General features: G+C 41.5%; 1 protein-coding gene across 7 annotated transcripts in view; it reads left to right on the top strand.

The window, feature by feature from the left end:
• Positions 1-25631, top strand: part of LOC118367119 (protein TANC1-like) — a 266705-nt gene that overhangs the window by 131379 nt on the left and 109695 nt on the right. For 5 of the 7 annotated variants that reach the window (XM_035750185.2, XM_035750181.2, XM_052493855.1 and 2 more), the window contains one exon: positions 19266-19405. In XM_035750185.2, coding sequence (XP_035606078.1) covers positions 19266-19405 — 140 coding nt within the window. The remainder of the gene's footprint in view (positions 1-19265; positions 19406-25631) is intronic. The other 2 variants (XM_052493856.1, XM_035750184.2) reach the window with 1 other exon arrangement.

The raw sequence follows: 25631 nt of genomic DNA, 5'->3' as shown, positions 1-25631 counted from the left end.
TTTGGTACCTAATTGGTCTAACCTAAAAACTTTAAAATGAAACAAATTCAAGTAATCACCTTTGAGTGTGGTCTGCATTATTAAGCATACTGGATGGACTGGTTTCCTTATGCTACGCTCCAAACTTTCTATCCACGAGTCTGGGAGAGAACATATAGGCCGAGGCGATGCTGTTGGTTCATTGATTGTGCAGGGCGGCTTACAGAGTTAGCCTACAATTATAGTGAGTTTGTATATTATTTTGAATAGCCTAATAATAGGGATTTATTATTTATTTTCATAATTAATAGGCTGACACATTACCTTTAGCTACAGAATATATCACCACTCTACATTTCCATCTCCTCGTCTCTCTCGTTCATTCCTTTCTCGAGCGCATAGAGAGAGGGGCTGTCATAGTTAAATATGCTTTGTTGTGAAAACATGTTACTATCGATTTTCTCGGAACAGATTTCACTCAAATGAAGCACTGGGTAGCTGCAGGAACAGGGTTAGAGAGCCCATTGCATACAGAGTTTGGGCGGAATATCACCTGTTGCGCAGCAAGGGGCTGCATGCTCCTTTTTTATTATTTTTATTTCACCTTTATTTAACCAGGTAGGCTAGTTGAAAAACAAGTTCTCATTTGCAACTGCGACCTGGCCAAGATAAAGCGTAGCAATTCGACACATACAAAAACACAGAGTTACACATGGAATAAACAAAACATACAGTCAATAATATATTAGAACAAAATAAAACAAAAAGTCTATATACAGTGAGTGCAAATGAGGTAAGTTAAGGAAATAAATGGTGGCGAATTAATTACAATATAGCAATTAAACACTGGAATGGTAGATCGGCAGAAGATGAATGTGCAGGAAGAGATACTGGGGTGCAAAGGAGCAAAATAAATAAATACCAGTATGGGGATGAGGTATGTAGATAGATGGGCTGTTTACATATGGGCTATGTACAGGTGCAGTGATCTGTAAGCTGCTCTGACCGCTGGTGCTTAAAGCTAGTGAGGGAGATGTGAGTCTCCAGCTTCAGAGATTTTCGCAATTCGTTCCAGTCATCGGCAGCAGAGAACTGGAAGAAAATACGACCAAAGGAGGAATTGACTTTGGGGGTGACCAGTGAGATATACCTGCTGGAGCGCGTGCTGCTATGGTGACCAGTGAGCTGAGATAAGGCGGGGCTTTACCAAGCAGAGACTTGTAGATAACCTGTAGCCAGTGGGTTTGGCGACGAGTATGAAGCGAGGGCCAACCAACGAGAGCGTACAGGTCGCAATGGTGGGTAGTGTATGGGGCTTTGGTGACAAAACGGATGGCACTGTGATAGACTGCATCCAGTTTGTTGAGTAGAATGTTGGAGGATATTTTATAGATGACATCACCGAAGTCGAGGATCGGTAGGATGGTCAGTTTTACGAGGGTATGTTTGGCAGCATGAGTGAAGGATGCTTTGTTGCGATATAGGAAGCAGATTCTAGATTTAATTAATTAATTAATTTTGCATTGGAGATGCTTAATGTGAGTCTGGAAGGAGAGTTTACAGTCTAACCAGACACCCAGGTATTTGTAGTTGTCCACGTATTCTAAGTCAGAGCCGTCCAGAGTAGTGATGCTGGACGGGCGAGCAGGTGCGGGCAGTGATCGATTGAATAGCATGCATTTAGTTTTACTTGTGTTTAAGAGCAGTCGGAGGCCACGGAAGGAGAGTTGTATGGCATTGAAGCTCGTCTGGAGGTTAGTTAACACAGTGTCCAAGGAGGGGCCAGAAGTATACAGGATGGTGTCGTCTGCGTAGAGGTGGATCAGAGAATCACCAGCAGCAAGAGCAACATCATTGATGTATACAGAAAAGAGAGTCGGCCCGAGAATTTAACCCTGTGACACACCCATAGAGACTGTCAGAGGTCCGGACAACAGGCCCTCAGAGTTCAGTGTGTCAAATCGATCAGAGAAGTAGGTGGTAAACCAGGCGAGGCAATAATTTGAGAAACCAAGGCTGTCGAGTCTGCCAATAAGAATGTTGTGATTGACAGAGTCGAAAGCTTTGGCCAGGTCGGTGAATACGGCTGCACAGTAATGTCTCTTAACGATGGCGGTTATGATGTCGTTTAGAACCTTGAGTGTGGCTGAGGTGCACCCATGACCAGCTCTGAAACCAGATTGCATAGCGGAGAAGGTATGGTGGGTTTCGAAATGGTCAGTAATCTGTTTGTTAACTTGGCTTTCGAAGACCTTAGAAAGAAAGGGTAGGATAGATATAGGTCTGTAGCAGTTTGGGTCTAGAGTGTCACCCCCTTTGAAGAGGGTGATGACCGCTTTCCAATCTTTGGGAATCTCAGACGATACGAAAGAGAGGTTGAACAGGCTAGTTTCGGCAGATAATTTTAGAAAGAGAGGGTCCAGATTGTCTAGCCCGGCTGATTTGTAGGGGTCCAGATTCTGCAGCTCTTTCAGAACATCAGCTATCTGGATTTGGGTAAAGGAGAAATGGTGGGGGCTTTGGCGGGTTGCTGTGGAGGGTGTCGGTCAGTTGACTGGGGTAGGGGTAGCCATGTGGAAAGCATGGCCAGCTGTAGAGAAATGGTTATTGAAATTCTCAATTATAATAATAATAATAATAATAATAGTGGAGTGGTTGATGCGTGGAGTGAAATAAGGGTTCTGATCAGCCCAGACATTTCTATATGTAGTCCCGTGTAGAAGCAGAGTATGTTTACTATGTTTATTTCTCAGCTGTTCATATTAAGCACATGCTCTGCAATAAAACCAGAGTAGCCTACCCGGCATGATTTAAAAACAAGCAGTCTGGAAAGCTGCCTACATTCGCTATTCCAGTGCATACCGATGACATGTCTTTTTTCCCCTGCTTAAGTTCCTACCAATTTGATAATGGATAATGGGCCATTCTAAATTAAAACTAATTTGACATATTAGTAAAGACAATAGTCTGACCTTCTCAAATCATCAATAGGCTATAGTCGCATCATGCAGCCCATATGTGTTTTGATTTCTAAGAAATTCTAAGGTTTGTATCAGTAACTAAAGTTGCCAAATAACTAAATCTAGGATATAGGACCTGCTTCAAATAATCACTTTTACACTCAACATAGCCACTTCATATGCGCTCTCACTCCAGAATGGTTAAAATGTCCTTTCTATTTTATTCAGCTAAATTCAATTATATTGATCTGACTATAAAATCATATAATATAAAATAATGGCACGGGAGTTATAAGCACATCTTGTCTACTAAATGAACGAGTCTACAGCCTATGGCATGGCACATAGCCAGATAACATACAGTAGGCAAACTCATATTCTGTTCTTCTGAAATATAATTTCTTCAAATCGTAACCTTCCTTAAAATAAATAATTTATTGTGATGGTGTATATTTAGACCTTTTTAAATGTGGATGTTCCAAAGGCGTGCCTAAGGGGCTTGTATGCAGCCAGTATGCATGGAGGCCTGGAGATGCAAAACGTGTTTATGTTGATTAACTGTCAATTACCGTGAGACTGGCACTTATAAGCAGGCTTTTGCATGACAACAACCATCTTACATAATGTTATGACCGCCACTGCCCTAGCTGTATCTCATATGTTTAGTTCATATGGTGACATTCTTAACTGTATCATTAACCAGGGGTCATTTTCCCAGAAGCGAATTAGTCTTCTCTATTATCCCAAACAGACGATGGTCCTGGGTTCACCTTGTCGCCTCGGATGTTCGAACCAGCGACCTTTCGGTTACTATCCCAACACTCCAACTGCTAGGCTACCTGTCGCCTATGACATCATCACCAGTTACATGCATGTTAAAGACGGTCTTCATTAGCCACAGATTTATCAGAAATGATCAGTCTCTCAAACAGCAAGTTAGTATGGGAAAAATTGCCTGGGAAGAGTTAGATTAATCGGTTCTATAGGTCAAGTGGTCCAGGTCCAATTCACCACTGAACATCACTACTGTACATGCGATGAGTCACATGTTATTGTCACCACATAGATAGACTACAGTATGTTATTGGCTTCTATTTAGGCTGAATCGCTCTCTCTCAATCTTGAATCTCAAAGCCCAAAGCTACAGTACTGTCGGTCTGAATCCTTTCTGTATTTCATTTCACGCGGCATTTAAAACCTCTCCTTTAGTAGATGGCACTTTATGAAGAGGTGTTTGAACGCTGATTGGGATACAGACGTCAGTTATGATTCATTGGTCCCTTTTCAAGATGAAAATATCTTTATGACAGCTTAGATGGACCCTAATTATGGTTAACTGTAACCATTGATATTTGAATCCCTTTCCATGGCATTTTACGCCCTTTGTATGGTCCTCCTTCAATTAAAAGGAAAGGCAAAGTCTTTGTGTGCTTGTTTGTGTCTCCCCTGGTTAAAGGATGAGTCTTCATTCTTCTCTGCTCTGCCTTTACAGCTTAGCCACAGGGTGCGTCCCAAATGGCACCATTTTCCCTATTTAGTGCGCTACTTTAAATAGGGAATACTGTGCCGTTTAGGACAGTCACAATGTCCTCTTGTAGGTTTAGATGGTGTTTACACATCACCTGACTTGCAGATTGTCAGGTTTGTTTGAAAAATTACATTCCCCTCTACAACCTTTCATACCACATATAAGCCTCCGTTATTTTCTAGACACTGAGGAAAAACTTTGGAAATGTGACTGCATCCAGACGACTGTCAGGTCTGCCATTGGCATGTCTCTGAGCGTCTGTCTGTCTATCCCTCAACGTTAAGTACAGAGTGTCAAGAGTGAAAGGGCTTGAAGAACTCTGGTTTGACTTGAAAAGTGTTTGACTGTCGCCAATAACAGTAATCACAGAGCTAGCAGCGGCAGGGTGGCTAACTGTCAAATGCACCGTCATGTCCACTTCCCAGTTTACCTGGGAAAGCTCTGTGGTATCTCCTCTCTGAACATACCACTGGCTCTACCTGTTTCACTCTCTGCTGCACCCTCCCACTCTCGACTGCACACTCCCACTCTCCACTGCACACTCCCACTCTCCACTGCACACTCCCACTCTCCACTGCACATTCCCACTCTCCACTGCACATTCCCACTCTCCACTGCACATTCCCACTCTCCACTGCACACTCCCACTCTCCACTGCACACTCCCACTCTCCACTGCACTCCCTACCTGCAGTAATGCACTCCATCCGGCCCCATATCCATCCACATGACAGCCCTTCCGTGCGGAAAGCAGCCTCTGCTCCAGCAGCGGGCTAGATAGCTGTAGTACAGTTGTGCAATGGAATGTGCACTAGGAGAGGCCAGTGCATTCTAATGGGAGATGTCATCTCTCCTTCACCTATGAACTCTCTGTGGAAACTGGAGATGCGTGCAGCATTCATCAAGTGTTCATTAAACAAGCTCCAGTGTTGGGTAACACTCCCAGGCTGCTAATGAGCGCCTGCTGGATCATTTACTTCTCGGCAGAGAGGAGGGGCTCAGACTGCTCCACAAGGCCGGGGCCCATTCAAAGACCTCCCCCTCCTCCACTCATCCTTTCCCTGTACCACTTCACTGCCAAGGCTGCTGCTAAGTTTACCGCCTTGTAAACTGCCTGCCGAGGTGGAGGATAATGATGTTGTTTTGGTTTTACCTCCTTCGCCTCCCTACAATTATTGGAATAGCAGAGTGGTTTCCAAGTCTTATTTTTATAGAATGGAGTGGAGAATAGAATAGAATGGAGCGAGCACAAGGAACTAATTTTCATCCTTGGATACCTCTTGATGAGTACAGATGTTAGTTAGGAAGACTGGTAGCCATTTTGGTTCTACATCCTCTCCACCTTTGTTCCTAGTTTCCTCTGCTAAGTGGTTTGTTGTTTAGACAGTTTGTTGCAGGCCTCCCCGAAGTCAAACCCTTCACATATCGCCGTGTTCTGATTGAACTGAACAATGCCGCTCAGCTGTTCAGTCAATTGCCATTGGAATAATCACCCACTCATTTATACCATTATCAAAAGGCTTTGGGGTATATGACATTATATTTTTACTGTACACTAGGCTATTATGGTGAAATGGAAATTGAGAGAGGAAGATTTAGCCTAGCAGTATGGGTATCTCTGCATGCCAATATGGTAGCATAGAAAAATGTGGTGGTTTATATGGCTAAGTCTGACACTTGGCCAGGGTCCGTATATGTCAAGCTACCCAGAGTAGTGCTGATTTAGGATCAGTTTTGCCTTTCAGATCACAGTGAATAAGATCACATGGACAGGGGGGACCTGATCCTAGATCAGCACTCCTACTCTGAGACGTTTAATACATACTGACCCTGGTCTCCTATTCTTCGTCTGAAATGACTCATCAGAGGCCTCAACTGTAGCAGATCAGAGAAGAAAAGACATCACATAATCTTTCATATCTATTAAAATATTTAGCCTATGTTTAGTTCAAATGCGTTATTGTCTTGGCAACAATACAGGCATTCCTGACATACATACAACTAGGGCTGGGCGGTATACTGTATTTTACTGTATTGATGCACGGACCGGTTTGGGTTTTTACATTACCTTCTATAAGGTTTTTCAATATTTGATTTGTTAAATGTGATATGGTGTGTGAAATGTCAATTTCTATAGTTTACTTCACTTCTTGAGTCATGTCTCCTCTCTCTCTCTCTCTCTCCCCATGCCACTTTCCACACAGTCCTAGCCCTTCACTCAAGAAGCACATTTGTGAATCCTTGATCACGAGACACTTGCGTTCAGTCTCTTCGTGGTTAATGCAGCACATGCAACAATGTTGATGACAACAATGCTGTTTGCATATAAATCCACTAGCGTTTTATAATTACACTATTAGTTTGTGTTTCTTGCATCTGCAAACAGCTAGTTTGTCTTTTCTTAGAAAGTTGGGCCTAAATTTGTTTAGCCGCTAATGCTAATCGCTAGGTAGCACATACGTTTACTAAGTCAGAGCAAACGTAATTAGTTATACAGCCTGATAATATATAGTGATAATGTAGACCTAAATCTGCATGTTTTTTGTGCAACAGTATCTTCTAAATCAAAGAGGAATACTCTTTAGACAACTGCAATTTAGCTGGTACACCATTGACCTTTTTATCACTCAACTTTCTAGAGTTTCCCCACTTAGTTAACACTATCAACGCGGGAATTGTGATCAAATCCACGCAATATTAGCCACTTTCAATACAACATACAGAAACCAAATGAACTATGCAAGACGTATTAGTATGCAAAACTTACGATGCAAGAGATTTTGTTGTAGGCAGAACACGTCTGAGTAGGATTCTATTGCGTTGACATGCACAACTCAGAAGGCATAACCAAGATGCGCTTGTTTTGAGATCAAAGTGAGAGCTGCATGTAGCCATGTGTGGACATACATTTAGTCTATATCCTTTGCTAGTTAGTGAGTTATTTGCCCAGTTATATACAATTTGTAGTCAGTATCGGGGGAGTAATTGCTTCCTACAAGAGCACAAAACAAGTACATTTCTAGGCATTTTTGAAAAGCAGGTCTGCTAAAGAGCTTTATTGTTTGTCTTAAAGGAGCAGCGTTGTATTTTGAGACAGGTTTGAATAAGCTAAGTAGCCAATAGGCATAATTTGTTTGATTCTCTGTAATAATGGTATGGGAATAATAATGCATTTTATTTTGTAAAGTGGTTTCTTGCATCAAACAACACAACAACATGTTCAGTCACCTCCTTGTCTGGAGGTGGATAAACAGGTTAATGTCAAACCCTGCATGTTTTTTTCAAAAGGCATGGAATAACTGTACCTACATGTACATACTACCTCAACTAACCGGTGCCCCCGCACATTGACTCTTTACCGGCACCCCCATGTATATATTGTTATTTTTTTTACTGCTCCTCTTTAATTACTTGTAACTTTTATCTCTTATTCTTATCCGTACTGCACTGTCGGTTAGGAGCTCGTAAGTAAGCATTTCACTGTAAGGTCTACGGCGCATGTGACTAATAACATTTGATTTGATTTGTAGGCCTACATTGAACACCACATATTGGCTGCTATTGTAGGCTGAATGATAGAACAGCTACTTCCATGCTAAAATGTTATGGTATCTATTGTTTTTGATGTTAGGTCACTCTGGTAGTCCTATATTATGATCAAATAACCACAGTAGCCTACTTGTCCACTGTCTGAAACTGCAACTTAAAGCAGGTACAGCCTCAGTGTTCACAGTAAACGTGCACTGGAAGATGCACAGAACATTTCACAACATTGAAGTTTGCGTTCAGCAGACCTGAAATATATATATATTTTTCTACAGCTAGTCTTACTCCATTAGAAATTATTACATTGACAACCCTGTTTGTAAGTTTTTAAATTATATACATCTCAATTGTTTATCTTTTCCAGTGATGAAGACATCGATGTCTCATGGTATGGTGGGGTATGCAAAATGGGTCAACTTTGAGCACCTGTATCTCAAGGATATTTTGGCATTCAGGTCTGACACTTGGCCAGGGTCCGTATATGTCAAGCTACCCAGAGTAGTGGGGATTTAGGATCAGTTTTGCCTTTCAGATCACAATGAATAAGATCACATGGACAGGGGGGACCTGATCCTAGATCAGCACTCCTACTCTGAGACGTTTGATACATACTGACCCTGGCCTCCTATTCTTCGTCTGAAATTACTCATCAGAGGCCTCAACTGTAGCAGATCAGAGAAGAAAAGACATCACATCATCTTTCATATCTATTAAAATATTTAGCCTATGTTTAGTTAAACTGCTTTATTGTCTTGGCAACAATACAGGCATTCCTGACATTCCTGACATACATACAACTAGGGCTGATTTAGTAGCCTACAGTAGCCTACTTGTCCACTGTCTGAAACTGCAACTTAAAGCAGGTACAGCCTCAGTGTTCACAGTAAACGTGCACTGGAAGATGCACAGAACATTTCACAACATTGAAGTTTGCGCTCAGCAGACCTGAAATATATATATTTTTCTACTGCTAGTCTTACTCCATTAGAATTGATTACATTGACAACCCTGTTTGTAAGTTTTGAAATGATATACATCTCAATTGTTTATCTTTTCCAGTGATGAAGACATCAATGTCTCATGGTATGGTGGGGTATGCAAACTTTGAGCACCTGTATCTCTTGGATATTTTGTCATTCAGGTCTAAAAAGTCACTTTCTGAGCACTTCCACAATGGGAAAATATGTATGGAAGGTTTTGTTCAAATCAAAGGGGTGCTGTCAAAAATAGTTTGAATTCAAGTGGATTGAATTGCCCAGCCAAGGTTGTTCTTCTTAGACCAATTCTGTAAATAAACCTTGAGGTATATGATCAGACCGGTAATATATCTGTTGTTTTATTAATTTTGACGCACAGCTGAGTGAGCATTTTTTATTTTACTGGACTGATTGTGCCTGCATCTTATGGTCAGTTTCAGTGGAGGTAGGAAGAGAGCCTCTCATCGTCCCTCCGCTCTCCCGTCCTCCCTCCACTGAGACTGACCAAAAAGGGGACACCATCTTCCAGCTGATGGCGAAACTCGAGTCACACCACATTATTTCAGCCCCATGCACAAATTCATGTTTTTTTTATTCCTCAATATTAAAAATACACAAGCCACTAATAATAACAATGCAAGCCTATACATGTTGCTATTCGTTCATTGCAGCTGCAGTGCTGGTTGTAGCGTGAGTGGAAGTTGGGAGAATTGCATTTTACAAGTGTTGAATTAAAAGTGATGACAGTGCTGGATAAAAACTTAAACTCATAAAAACAGCAGCTCTTTGCTGTATTCATTGACAGTCTTTCTCTAGTCATGATTTTACAGAGGTGTGTGCTCAGCCCCCTCATGTATCCTGTTCACCTATGACTGCGTGGCTACGCACGTCTCCAACTCAATCATCAATCAGTCAATCAAATGCATTTATAAAGCCCTTGTCACAGCAGATGTCACAAAGTGCTTATACAGAAACCCCAAACAGCAGGCTATTCCGATGTAGAAGCATGCTGCCATTGAAATTTTGTTGATATGTTCGTCAAAAGAGAGATCAGGGTCCCGTGTAATACCGAGGTCCTTCACAGTTTTATTTGAGACGACTGTACAACCATCAAGATTAATTGTCAGATCCAACAGCAGACCTCTTTGTTTCTTGGGACCTAGAACTAGCATCTCTGTTTTGTCTGAGTTTAAAAAAAATAAAAATCATCCAAGTTAGCTGACAACACAACAGTGGTATATGCCTGATTACAGCCTACAGGGAGGAGGTGAAAGCCTTGGCAGAGTGGTGCCAGGAATCGTCAAACAAAACAAAGAAGCTGATCGTGGATTACAGGAGAGAGAACACGCCCCCATCCACATTGACGGGCCGCAGGGGAGAGGGTCAAAAGCTTCAAGTTCCGGGAATGGTCCCTTCACACAGACAGTGGTGAAGAAGGTGCTACAGAAGGTGCTACAGCAAAAATCTGTTGTATTCTGTCCCTGAGCAAGGCAGTTAAACCACTGTTCCCCGGGTGCCGAAGACGTGGATGTCGATTATGGCACCCCCCAGCACCTCTCTGATTCAGGGGGGTTGGGTTAAATGTGGAAGACACATTTCAGTTGAATGCATTCAGTTGTAAAACTGACTAGGTATCTCCCTTTCCCTTCTCCCCCAATTGCTCAGTTTGACCTCTAGGAAGAGTCTTGGTGGTTCTAAACTTCTTCCATTTAAGAATGATGGACGCCACTGTGTTCCTGCAGACCTTCAATGCTGCAGACATCTCCATGGAAACAGGATGCACCTGAGCTCAATTTCGAGTCTCATTTTTATTTGTAATGCATTTGCAAACATTTCTTAAAACCTGTTTTCAATTTGTCATTATGGGTTATTGTGTGAAGATAAAAACATTTTTAATCCATTTTATTTAAGGGCTGTAACTTAACAAAATCTGATAAAAGTCAAAGGGTCTGAATACTTTACAAAGGCAATGTATATATTACTATTACTTACAGCTGCTACAGTATCACGGTTGCTATGAATGTCCTGGCACAAACCACCACCCCTCATATCTGTCAGAAATCACAATTTATGGGGTGTTCAAATTCAGTTTAGGAGAAGAAGGTCTGACTTTCACACTTCTGTTAGCAACTTTATAGGACGGTTAAAATGTCTGCTTTACGCCTCTTCTGTAAACTCATTCTGGACAGGAATGTTTGTCACGTTTTCTCGTCACCAGCTGGCCCAGACTGAGTTACCAAAAGGATCAAGTCCCAAATGTCACCATATTTCCCTATGTAGTGCACTACTTTTGAACAGGGCCAATCGGGCTCTGATCAAAACTAGTGCAATATTTAGGGAATACGGTGCCATTTTGGACCCAATCTGGCACTCTGAGACACTTAGGGGAGGATTTGATGAGAAATCTGAAATTATGAGCTCTGAAAGCCTGCTTTAGACAAGTGCTAAGAAAAGTATATTGCATCCATCTCTGGGAGACACAAAAACCCTGGGAAAATGTTAAGGTAGACAATACAGACAAGCGTTCAACAAACAAATACGCCTACCTGTGTGTTATTTTCTCTTGAGCTTCCCTCCTATACTTATATTGGTCTTTGGGTTTATATTTATTTTTACATGACACACTGATGAGGTGCTCTACAGGCGTGTGCTTTATGCTAACAATTGCACAAAAATGGGCCGATTTTTGGACATAATGTAATAGTGAAAAAACAAATCAACAACGTTCACCTTTCTTCTCGACTCCTTTGCGGCGGTTGAAACAAAGTACTGTTCCATCTCTGGCTTCATAATGAGGAGTAGTGTTCCTCTGCCTCTGCTGCTCCATAGTCCCACTGATACCTTTGATTTGTTGTCATAGGGATGAATTAAGGCTGCTGTATCTCATACGTAATGTGCAGATCTGTTTTTATTACAGGTATTTTGCTGGCTAATAAATGCCACAGCTGTCAGGATAGCTAAGCAACTGCATCATTACTGCCTTAAGTGTTGTGGCTCAGCTCGGTGACCCCAATTTCACACAGCACACACAGCGGTACACAGCACGTCAGATGTCACACTGGTTTGTAAATGATAACAGGTTGGCATTTACATCAGTGACTTTGCCATTTTATTCCCAAATGGGTCACCCAGTAGGCTCTTTCTCATCAATCCAGTGCTATTTTTAATGGGAATTGTTAAACTGACTAAATAGCAAATCTCTCAAAATTGTAAGCAGTACAGTAAAAATGTTGGTGTGAGCTTTTTGAGAATGATTCAGGGTTACACTATAAGGAGCCTAACTGACCAAGGCTCTTCTATGCCAGAACTGAGGTGTGTGTGTCTGTGAGTGGCTGAAGTGACTGAGCCATCACTGGCCCCTGGCTTCCTTTCCATGCCCAGTGGTCTGCACAGAGATATGGCAACAGGAGAACACAAATATGCCCTCTTTATAGGGTCCTTATGAGAGCTAGGTGCCATGAAGGTAACTGGTGAGTATGCCCTGGTCAAACATACTGCACTATGTAGGGAATAATGTGCGATTTGGGACGTAGTCCCCTGTGTGTGCCAGCTCTAACCTGCACGGCCTCAGGTAAAAGAGCCAGGGCGCAGCATTAAACTTCTTCTGGATAGGTGTCCCATCCATGGTACGGTTGAGCTAATGTAGGCTAATGCGATTAGCATGAGGTTGTACGTAACAAGAACATTTCCCAGGACATAGACCTATCTGATATTGTCAGAAAGTTTAAATTTGTGTTAATCTAACTGCACTGTCCAGCTATTACAGTGAAATAATACCATGTTATTGTTTGAGGAGTGTGCACCATGAGAGCGTCTGCTAAATGACTTAAATGTAAATGTAAATGTTGAACATGAAAAGTTATTAATAAACAAATTAGGCACATTTGGACAGTCTTGATACAACATTTTTAACAGAAATACAATGGTTCATTGGATCAGTCTGAAACTTTGCACATACCCTGCTGCCATCTACTGGCCAAAATCTAAATTGCAACTGGGCTGGAATAATACATTATGGCCTTTATCTTGCATTTCAAAGATGATGGTACAAAAAAAATGTTTTTTTTGTATTATCTTTTACCAGATCTATTGTATTATATTTTCCTACGTTCCTTTCACATTTCCACAAACTTCAAAGTGTTTCCTTTCAAATAGTACCAAGAATATGCATATCCTTGCTGAGCTACAGGCAGTTAGATGTGGGTATGTCATTTTAGGCAAATATAGAAAAAAAGGGGTGGATCCTTAAGTAACACAGGCAAGGCAGGTTCGGCCTAGGAGCACCGCTAGCTAGCTCTCGCAGCTCTCTATCTCCATTTCCCTTTTTCTCTCGCTCTCTGCCTCTGTCTGTCTCTCTCTCGGCAGGTTTCCAGGTTTATTTGATAAAAGCAACGTGTGTAATGGAAACGGCAGATATAGGAGAAATGTTCTAAAGATCAACAAAAGTGTTATCTGTTTGACAAGGGTGGATTTTTCTTTTGTCAAACTTTCTTTATTGCGTCAAATGATGATGGAAACTGTGTTTTTCAATAAAATGAATATAGACAAATAATTTAGAAGGTATATTTTCCAACCTGTATGGGGCAGCTGTACATTTTTGGTCCTTAAATGAAACTGGTATACTTTTTTACTTATCATAATTTTCTTTAGCCAATTTTGGTCTTTAATGTAAGAACGACAGAAGTTCCTTACCTTCTCCCCCTTCCACTTGTCACCTCCATTGTTTTTGCGCTAATGGTGCAATCAGTTTGTTGTTATTTTGGAGAGAGCAGACAGTTCCATGTATTTTTTTAACAGCATTTGTGACATAACTCCACCAGTCCTATATATGATATAATTTACAAAGATTATACTGTTTGTTTAAAAAAAAAAATCAACAATAACAAAAAATATACAGTTGAAGTTGAAGTTTTTCACAATTCCTGACATTTAATCAGAGTAAAAATTAATTGTTTTAGGTCAGTTAGGATCAGCACTTTATTTTAAAAATGTGAAATGTCAGAATAATATTAGAGATCATTATTTATTTCAGCCTTTATTTCTTTCATCACATTCCCAGTAGGTCAGAAGTTTACATACACACAATTAGTATTTGGTAGCATTGCCTTTAAATTGTTGCACTTGGGTCAAATGTTTTGGGTAGCCTTCCTCAACCTTCCCACAATAAATTGGGTGAATTTTGGCCCATTCATCCTGACAGAGCTGGTCTAACTGAGTCAGGGCAAGTCACATTTTCTATGGGATTGAGGTCAGGGCTTTGTGATGGCCACTCTAATATCTTGACTTTGTTGTCCTAAAGCCATTGCCACAACTATGGAAGTATGCTTGGGGTCATTGTCCATCTGGAAGACCCATTTGCGACCAAACTGCTGTCTTGAGATGTTGCTTCAATATATCCACATAATGGCCATCTATTTTGTGAAGTGCACCAGTCCCTCCTGCAGCAAAGCACCTCCACAACATAATGCTGCCAACTCCATGCTTCACGGTTGGGATGGTGTCTTCGGCTTGCAAGCATCCCCCTTTTCCTCCAAACATAACGATGGTCATTATGGCCAAACAGTTCTATTTTTGTTTCATCAGACCAGAGTACCAAAAAGTACGATCTTTGTCCCCATGTGCAATTGCAAACCTTAGTCTGGATTTTTTTATGGCGGTTTTGGAGAAGTGGCTTCTTCCTTGCTGAGCGGTCTTTCAGGTTGTGTCGATATGGGACTCGTTTTACTGTGGATATAGATACTTTTGTACCGGTTTCCTCCAGCATCTTCACAAGGTCCTTTGCTCTTTTTCTGGGATTGATTTGCACTTTTCGCACCAAAGTACGTTCATCTCTAGGAGACATAACGTATCTCCTTCCTGAGCGGTATGACGGCTGCATAGTCCCATCGTGTTTATACTTGCGTACTATTGTTTGTACAGATGAACATGGTACCTTTAGGCGTTTTGAAGATTTTCCCAAGGATGAACCAGACTTGTGGAGGTCTACAAAAAAAATGTCTTGACTGATTTCTTTTGATTTTCCCATGATGTCAAGCATAGAGGCACTGAGTTTGAAGGTAGGCCTTGAAATATATCCACAGGTACATCTCCAATTGTCTAAAATTATGTCAATTAGCCTATCAGAAGCTTCTAAAGCCATGACATAATTTTCTGAAATTTTCCAAGCTGTTTAAAGGCACAGTCAACTTAGTGAATGTAAACTTCTGACCCACTGGAATTGTGATACAGTGAATTATAAGTGAAATAATCTGTCTGTAAACAATTGTTGTAAAAATTACTTTAGTAGATGTCCCAATCGACTTACCAGAACTATAGTTTGTTGACAATAACTTTGTAGAGTGGTTGAAAAACGAGTTTTAATGTCTCCAACCTAAGTGTATGTAACTTCCGACTTCAACTGTACACAGTACATTTCTATTCTACGTATTCTTCAGATATACTAAATATTCTATCCGCATACTGTCCATAATGTCTATTCATCACACACATATATATATATATATATATATATATATATATATATATATATATATATATATATACACTGCTCAAAAAAATAAAGGGACCACTTAAACACTTCTGTGAAATCAAACTGTCCACTTAGGAAGCAACACTGATTGACAATAAATTTCACATGCTGTTGTGCAAATGGAATAGACAACAGGTGGAAATTATAGGCAATTAGCAATACACCCCCAATAAAGGAGTGGTTCTGCAGGTGGTGACCACAGACCACTTCTCAGTTCATATGCTTCCTGGCTGATGTTTTGGTCACTTTTGAATGCTTGCAGTGCTTTCCCTCTAGTGGTAGCATCAGACGGAGTCTACAACCCACACAAGTGGCTCAGGTAGTGCAGCTCATCCAGGATGGCACATCAATGCGAGCTGTGGCAAGAAGATTTGCTGTGTCTGTCAGCGTAGTGTCCAGAGCATGGAGGCGCTACCAGGAGACAGGCCAGTACATCAGGAGACGTGGAGGAGGCCGTAGGAGGGCAACAACCCAGCAGCAGGACCTCTACCTCCGCCTTTGTGCAAGGAGGAGCAGGAGGAGCACTGCCAGAGCCCTGCAAAATGACCTTCAGCAGGCCACAAATGTACATGTGTCTGCTCAAACGGTCAGAAACAGACTCCATGAGGGTGGTATGAGGGCCCGACGTCCACAGGTGGGGGTTGTGCTTACAGCCCAACACCATGCAGGACGTTTGGCATTTGCCAGAGAACACCAAGATTGGCAAATTCGCCACTGGCGCCCTGTGCTCTTCACAGATGAAAGCAGGTTCACACTGAGCCCATGTGACAGATGTGACAGAGTCTGGAGACGCTGTGGAGAATGTTCTGCTGCCTGCAACATCCTCCAGCATTATCGGTTTGGCGGAGGGTCAGTCATGGTGTGGGGTGGCATTTATTTGGGGGGCCGCAAAGCCCTCCATGTGCTCGCCTGACTGCCATTAGGTACCGAGATGAGATCCTCAGACCCCTTGTGAGACCATATGCTGGTGCGGTTGGCCCTGGGTTCCTCCTAATGCAAGACGATGCTAGACCTCATGTGGCTGGAGTGTGTCAGCAGTTCCTGCAAGAGGAAGGCATTGATGCTATGGACTGGCCCGTCCGTTCCCCAGACCTGAATCCAATTGAGCACATCTGGGACATCATGTCTCGCTCCATCCACCAAAGCCACGTTGCACCACAGACTGTCCAGGAGTTGGTGGATGCTTTAGTCCAGATCTGGGAGGAGATCCCTCAGGAGACCATCCGCCACCTCATCAGGAGCATGCCCAGGCATTGTAGGGAGGTCATACAGGCACGTGGAGGCCACAAACACTACTGAGCCCCATTTTGACTTGTTTTAAGGACATTGCATCAAAGTTGGATCAGCCTGTAGTGTGGTTTTCCACTTTTGAGTGTGACTCCAAATCCAGACCTCCATGGGTTGATACATTTGATTTCCATTGATCATTTTTGTGTGATTTTGTTGTCGGCACATTCAACTATGTAAAGAAAAAAAAAGAAGGATTTAATAAGAATATTTCATTCATTCAGATCTAGGATGTGTTATTTTAGTGTTCCCTTTATTTATATTTTTCTTAATTCCATTATTTTACTTTTAGACTTGTGTGTATTGTTGTGAATTGTTCGATATTACTGCACTGTTGGAGCTAGGAGCACAAGCATTTCGCTACACCCGCAATAACATCTGCTCAATATTTGTATGCAACCAATCAAACTTGGTTTGATTTTGATCTGAAGGCAGTGAAATGAAGTGAGTTAGAGGGCAAAGGAGGGGGAGGGGTGTAGTGGAAGAGGAGGAGAGATGGAGCTTGTGTGCGTTGGTGGAGTGGGTCTCCTTGGTTAATTCCTTAAGGGAGGATAGTAATGAGATTTTCCATAATTTCTCTCTTCCCCTCCCTCTCTCCTCCTCTCTGTTTGATCAAATGTATATTTTTGCTGGATTTCTCCTCTTAACCCTCAACCAGGTTGGAATCATAGAAATAGAATTGCGTAATTCTGTTTCTATGTTTGGAACATCCTCCTGCTCAACCAATATGTTGTAGCATTTGTTCCTATAGATAATACAATAGTAATACACAGTTTGTAAGAGAATGTCTTGGGAGTAGAGAAGTAAACATGTTCATGATGGTAGAGTGGTTTCTGCTGCGGGGTCAGTCTTGTTTTGCATTCAATGAAATCAGTCTACATTGCATCCATCAGCAGATTTCATATTATAATAAAATGTTTGGATTTTTCTTGCGTCCCCTGCCACCACAGCAGCAAATAATTGTAAATGTGTGTGTGTGCATGCGTGTCCGTATACACGTGTGTGTGTGTGTGTGTGTGTGTGTGTGTGTGTGTGTGTGTGTGTGTGTGTGTGTGTGTGTGTGTGTGTGTGTGTGTGTGTGTGTGTGTGTGTGTGTGTGTGTGTGTGTGTGGTGGCGGCGGCATTAGTTTTGACTTCATTATGTCTTGGCAGTATATTATGTGGCTGGACAGGTTTGTATTTAATCAGATGGACTGCCAGCATTATTAATAACTTGAAGAGAGAGGGAAGGGGGAGGTGCTGACAGAATGCGGTATAATAACTTATTGTACCCCAGGCCTCCCCACTGCCCTTAGGGGTGGCGTGACAAGGTTGTCAGCCCCATATAAATATTAATACTAATCATATCATACTATTTCTATGGTCAGCCCATCATATGTGGAGCCTATATCCCCCTGGCTCCTCATTAACATGTTGGGGTAATGTACATACAAAATAACAGCGTCATCACCCAGTTGTGGATGTATTGGTTTGCAGTGTGTTTGTTGGTCAATGTTTTGTGAGCTCATGATTTATTAGCAGTTAAAACCAACGTACATTCTTTGGAACATCATAGCAGACAAGTATACAGCAGGCTACATGTAAGAGGATAAAGGCCTACACTGTCAGTGAAGTTATGCCAAATAAATATATAATGCAGTCCACTCAACACAAGTACAATAGCAAGGGGTTGACACTAGGTTTGCAAAATTCTGGGAACTTTCAATAAATGTTTTTTTTTCCCTGGTTTTCCCGAAATCATTTTTTGGAGGATTCCGGATTTCCTGCTTATTCCCTCCTGACTCCGGGAATCCTCCAAAAGGGATTTTTTTTTGCGATCCTTTTTTAATATTTTTTTAATTGTTTTATTTTTTTGGTAACATTGACAGGAGACAACAGTTAAGACCAAAAAGTGAAGCCTTTTCTATTTCATTCTACTATTGTGATCCTCATTGATTTTACGAGGCTCTTTGAGTTCCAATTTGTAAGTCGCTCTGGATAAGAGCGTCTGCTAAATGACTTAAATGTAAATGTAAATGAGTGAGAGCTGCATCATGTAGAATGGCACGCTCGACTTGAAGAGAGACAGACACTGTCACAGCATTCCTAACGAGGCAGGCAGGCTGGACTTGTGCAAGCAAACCCTGCAGAGTACTCCCTCTGTAGTGCACTGAGCTGCACTGTGCTGTGCTCCATGCTTTCTGTATCCACATCTGTGTTAGTATGCCTTCCTCTCTGCCTGCGCATCCCCAGCAGCAGTGTGTGTGCGTGTGTGCATGTGTGCAGCTGTGTGTGTGTGTCTTTCTGTGTGTGTGTGTGTGTGTGTGTGTGTGTGTGTGTGTGTGTGTGTGTGTGTGTGTGTGTGTGTGTGTGTGTGTGTGTGTGTGTGTGGAGCGCGGCAGCTGGGGCAGAGCCAGTCACTCTCTCTGGTTTGGCCTGCCTGTGAATATTAACGTGAGTCAATTCTCTTCTCTCACACAGCAGCGCTGCAAGCCGAGAAAGAGCCAAGCTCCTCCTCCTCCCCTGCCACTCAGGAGCTGATGACAAGGCTGGGCTTCTTACTGGGAGAAGGGATCCCAGGCACAGCTCGCATACCTATGGAAGACAAGAATGAAAAGAAGGTATTTCATTTCCCCCTGCAGCTGCTGCAGCAGCCGCACAACAACAGAGATAGAGAGCTAGAAAAAGGGAGGGGAGGGAGGGGAGTTGAGAGAGTGTGAAAAGAGGGGAAAGAAGAAAGGATGCTTTTTTGGTGCAGCTTGCGCTCGCATTTGCCCCCGCTTCTTTGGACTTGGATTAAAGTCTCAATTCTTCCACGGAAATGATACTAATTGCGGCGAATAAGGGTAACTCTAAACTCTAACATCAACATGTTCTCAGAGATGTTTTGTGTCTGTAAACTAAGTGAATGTTTGGTTAGTTAAACTGCTCAAGTGTGTTAGTGTTGGAGTATGAGCCTGAGGTATCCAGTGTGATGATCTTAGGCAAACTTGAGTGGCTCTTGCAGGGGCACTTGAGTATGTAACAGAAGTGTACGAGCTTACCTCCAGAAATAGAGTTATGTCAAGTATTCTGCTCAGTTTGTTTGGCTCTGCTAATTAGTCAGAAGCTCAGTGAAAGGGAGCAGAGCTCCCCATTGATTTTTCTCTTCATGCTTCTTTGACACATTTTGGCCCAGAATCGGTCATTCTAGTCACTTTTAAGAAGCTTATATTTTGTGAATCATATTCATTTGTCGAGATGTCAGTGAGAATCCCAAGAAATTAGGGTAACACTGGTTTTGTGATGTTTTTTTTGTCAATCTAGAATGATGTTCTTCTCATTGCTTTAGAGAGAAACGTTGGGAAGTATTGATCATCTGCTAAAAGGTCCCTGAGCAGTCGTTCTAATTCCCATGTAAAATAGCCCTTTGAGTGACTAAAACATCACCTGCAATATTTTTCAAAGAGTATTTTTCTCTTAGGGCAAACTACCAGGAAGTCTGAAAAGACAGAATGAGTGGGCGGGGAGCTCACCTCGACTGACGGTTCTTTGAGAACGCCTATGTCAAGCAACATGGATGCAGTTAGATTATCTCAAGCAAATTTGCTGATACACAAAGCAACTCAAACAACATTGAAATTGCATGCAACATCCAATCCTGTCATACATCATCACATCATGGTTTCTCAAAGAGTGTTTTATCCAACTGCTTTGTAACAGCATCAATATGGAAAAAAAGGAATTGTCAGCACTGTTTATCAAACTAGTTAGCTAGTTCATCTTGGACACATTCAGTTGAAGCTTTACAGGGTAAAGTCTGGGTACTTTTCATAAAATATATACACTGAGTGCACAAAACATTAAGGACACCTGCTCTTTCCATGACATAGGCTGATCAGGTGAATCCAGGTGAAAGCTATGAACCCTTCTTGATGTCACCTGCCCAGTCCACTTCAATCAGTGTAGATGAAAGTGGAAAGAGACAGGTTAAAGAAGGATGTTTTGGCATTGAGACAATTGATACATGGATTGTGTATGTGACCCATTCAGATGGTGAATGGGCAAGGCAAAATCAAAATATTTAGGTGCCTTCGAACTGGGTATAGTAATTAGGTGCCTGGCACACCGAGTTGTGTCAAGAACTGCAACGCAACGTGGAAACCTATGTGACCTCATCACCTCAATTGGGTCTTCTGTAGATACATTTTTAGTTGGTGTTTTTTTGCATTGATTAAAGTAGAGACTCAGAGCTACAAAATGGTATATCAACACTGCAGTTGAGGAACAATTGGGAATGAATTACTTCTTTGATAGTTGATGAACTTGTAACCCCACTTTTGAGAAATGGCACTTGAATATTTTGTTACACCTACTGTACTGAAAAGCTCTTCTTTGTCTTATTCAGCATCGTTCACACCCTCTTAACCTTAGCCCCACCTATCTCTTTAAGGATTCACTTGTGAGGCCATGTGCTAAACAGAATGAGTAAGGTAGTGTAGTAAATAAAAGTGGTGAAAGTAGTAGCCTACAATAAGGAAAAACTCCAGGTAAAAATACACTATCTAGTCCTTGGCCTATATCCTAATCTGACTTTGTTGCAGGTCATGTTGTTCCTCACATTACCGTCTCTGGTAGACACAAACTAATCAAATAAAATCAAAGTTTATTTGTCACATGCACAGGATACAGGTGTAAACGGTATAGTGAAATGTTTACTTGCATATTTGCATAGTAGCAATATCAAAAATAGAAAATGTCCAGATAAAAGTATTTTATAATTATTAGATTATGCTTACCCAGACACATGTGTCTAAATTGATGGGTCATGTGAAAGAAATGCTATGACCCCCCTCCCCCAGCCACATCTAGCTGAGTGGATGGGTCACTATTGTTTAGACATGTACACATGTCAATGAAATACAATAGATTGCCGTAATCCCCCCCAGACACACCTGGCTAACTTGATGCGCCATGTAATCAACTGGCGAAGTGGAGTCTTTTGTTTAGACATGTATTTACCTAGCTAAACAATGAACCATAATCCCAGCCCATAGTTACAGTCCAAAATGATTATTATAGCTAGCCACCATGCATGAAATGCTGTAGTATGAATCTGTAGGTAGCTAAAGCTAACCAACTAGGTTCAATATTAGCTAGTTAGCATTAGGCTATAACTAGGAATGATAATGGATTTCTGAGATACAAATTTTATTACTACACAGATCATACACGTAACTTTAGCTAGCGAGCCAGCAAGCTAATGTTCGCTAGCAAGTGAACCGTACGCTTTAACTTGCAATAAAAACAACTGTCTGACAAAATTAGAAATGTATCATATCTGAAAATGTAGCTAGACTCTTACCCGTACATGGATGAACACTTCACGGCAGTGTGTCACTCCGTTTCACACTGACTGTGTGCAGAAAGTAGTCCATCACAACTTTTTCCATCGCAACCTTTTTTTGTCGATTGCACCTGCTAAATTCGGGGCAGCAATGTTGTTGAGAGCAGTAGCAACCCTTTTATAGTTCTCCATGACTAACGTTATATCTTTCAAAAAAGCCGCAGTAGCAAGAATTATCTACACCTACTGAGCAGCTCATGTTATAGACAGAAGTGTGCTAAATGGCAGACCAATATGAACTCATCTCTCAGCATGTCCAGTCCATCCATTATCATAGCCAGTCATGACTAGCGGCAAGGTTTCTGTCTTTTTCTGTGGCTAAACCAACTTGGCTCGTCATTTTAAAAACATATTTTAATTTACAGATGGCATATAAATAAGTATGTTATCAAGGCACATGAAAGTTTATATGTTCTAGAAGGCTTTTTTTCCGCATTTTGATTAAAAATTATTAAAATGCGTTCAAATGCCTCTCCTGTGAAGTAGTGATATGCGACATACGCCTGCCTAGCTTCTTGACTGTAAGTATCTTTCCCTTAGATGAATACGGGAAACCTGTAATTATATTTTCTGATACGCTGCAGTCAAATGTTGGCACCAGTAGAGCTATGTAAACCACGCCCCTCTGCAAACATGCCTTCTGCGATGTTGGTTACAAGGTGGTACTTATTTAAATTAGGTAAGAGAATAAGACTTTACCATTGGTGTATTAAAATTTTAGATTTTGTGACGCCACAAAATCCCTTAATAATCCAGCCTCCCGAATCAAGGTGTTTGACACGGGGGAAGGGGACCAGTAACTTTATGATGCAACTTTTAGTCGAGTAATCAATTTTATTAATGTAGAATCAACAGTTATTTTTTATACTTTGGTCATCCTACTTTGATCTGGTTTTATCCAAATATCATCCAATTGAATGAAAAACATGATTTTGACTGTGCATGACCTTTAACTATTCCCTATCCCATTGACTTCTACACTGCTGTTTTACCATCAGAGTTTAAAAGCATCATCTCTTTAATTCTCCCTTAGAGTAAATGCCATTAAGCTATTATGTTATCAGCGTGGTATGTTGGGTGATGTAAGTTGCCTTATCTTTTGCTCCACATTACATGGGTCCTATTCAATAGGCACCAAACGGAAGAAAACAGACTGAAACAGGGAGGGACTACCTCCTGGTTTTCCATTGCCAAAACATTTTGTTGTTGTGGTGTTCCATTATGAATTTGACCCTGATCACCATTTAGCTAGAGTGTGACATTGTGATGTAGATGGGAAACGATGAGGAAGAGTTAGCATGCAGAACCCTTTGGTGAGGCAGTGTTAGGAGGCTCCTGGACTGTGTCCCAAATTAGCACCCTATTCAAATAAAATCAAATCACATTTTATTTGTCACATACACATGGTTAACAGATGTTAATGAGAGTGTAGCGAAATGCTTGTACTTCTAGTTCCGACAGTGCAGTAATATCTAACACGTAATCTAACAAATTCACAACAGCAACACACAAATGTAAAGGGATGGAATAAGAATATGTACATATAAATATATGGATGAGCGATGGCCATGCGACATAGGCAAGATGCCATAGATGGTATTAAATACAGTATATACATATGAGATGAGTAATGCAGGATATATAAATATTATTACAGTGGCATTATTTAAAGTGACTAGTGATACCTTTCTTAAAGTGGATGGTGATTTGGGTCTGTATGTTGGCAGCAGCCTGTCTATGTTAGTGATGGCTGTTTAACAGTCTGATGGCCTTGATATATATATATATATTATCAGTGTTTAAACCCTTTATATTATATATTATATATATATATATATATATATATATATATATATATATATATATATATATATATATATATATATATATATATATATAGTTCACTACCCATAGGGCACTGGTCAAATCTAGTGCACTAAATAGGGAATAAAGTGTCATTTGGGAGCAGGCATGTAGCACACCTCTAGGCGATAATGCTAACCCCAGCCATCAAGCACTCATCCTGACCTAGGATACACACTGGATGGCATAGGGAGAGAGAGGCAGTGGAGAGGAGAATACAAGTGACACACCTAAAGGTTGGGGTTGTGGCATTAGCACTTCTAATGAACATGGTGATCAATCATGGGTTGAGTTATTCTGGTGAGTAGTTAGATTGTAAGTTGGTATTCAGTTGTTCTAGCTCAGGTCTAGTCTACAGCCTGGGCCTATATTCATCATCCATCTCAGACTAGGTGTACTGATATAGGATCAGTTTCAGCTTTTAGATCATAATGAATCCTATTCCATATTATGGAAAGGAGGGAACTGATCCCAGATCAGCACTCCTACTCCGATATACAGGTCCTGGAATCGTTTTAGGCCTGAGTTTGCTGTTTTGAATGCCTCGCTTTGTTTACTGAGCGAGCTCATGCCTTCAGCTTGTGTGTCATGCTCACATGTAAACTGCTAATTTATTTCCTCAGGAATTTGCATTGCTTGCGCATGATTCGGGTTATTTGCTCAGGTTAAAAAAAGCTATTTGACTTGACTCATATTTTCCAGTCTGCTCCATATAAGGAGACACGCTCTTTATTCCCAAGTGAAAAATATGAACAGGTTTTTATTGTTAAACTTTGTAGCTATGAGATTCCATTCATACTGATTGAAGTAGTTTTCTTTCCTTGGCTCAATGCTCTACTCTCTGCTCTTTCTCTTCCTCTGTTGTCATGTTTTATTATGTTGTTGTTGTTGATGAGGACAATGATGACGACAACGTCATAGGCCTATGTGCCTTATCTTTGTAAATGCCCATGCATTTCAGTAATGAACTGGAATAAAAAAAAGAAACGTCTCTTTTTCAGGACCCTGTCTTTCAAAGATAATTTGTAAAAATCCAAATAACTTCACAGATCTTCATTGTAATGGGTTTAAACACTTTTTCCCAGTGAGGCATGAGGACTGCAGATGTGGCCAGGGCAATAAATTGCAATGTCCGTACTGTGAGACGCCTAAAACAGTTCTACAGGGAGGCAGGATGGACAGCTGATCGTCCTCGCAGTGGCAGACCACTTGTAACAACACCTACACAGGGATCGGTACATCCGAACATCACACCTGCGGGACAGGTACAGGATGGCAACAACAACGTCCTGAGTTACACCAGGAACGCACAATCCCTCCATCAGTGCTCAGACTGTCTGCAATAGGCTGAGAGAGGCTGGACTGAGGGCTTGTAAGGCCTGTTGTAAAGCAGGTCCTCACTGGCAACAACGTCGCCTATGGGCACAAACCCACCGTTGCTGGACCAGACAAGACTGGCAAAAAGTGCTCTTCACTGACGAGTCATGGTTTTGTCTCACCAGGGGCGATGGTCGGATTCACGTTTATCGTCGAAGGAATGAGCGTTACACCGATGCCTGTACTCTGGAGCGGGATCGATTTGGAGGTGGAGGGTCCGT

The sequence above is a fragment of the Oncorhynchus keta genome, chromosome 34 (assembly GCF_023373465.1).
Source record: "Oncorhynchus keta strain PuntledgeMale-10-30-2019 chromosome 34, Oket_V2, whole genome shotgun sequence".
Lineage (NCBI taxonomy): Eukaryota > Metazoa > Chordata > Actinopteri > Salmoniformes > Salmonidae > Oncorhynchus > Oncorhynchus keta.
This window is presented reverse-complemented; position numbering and strand designations above follow the sequence as displayed.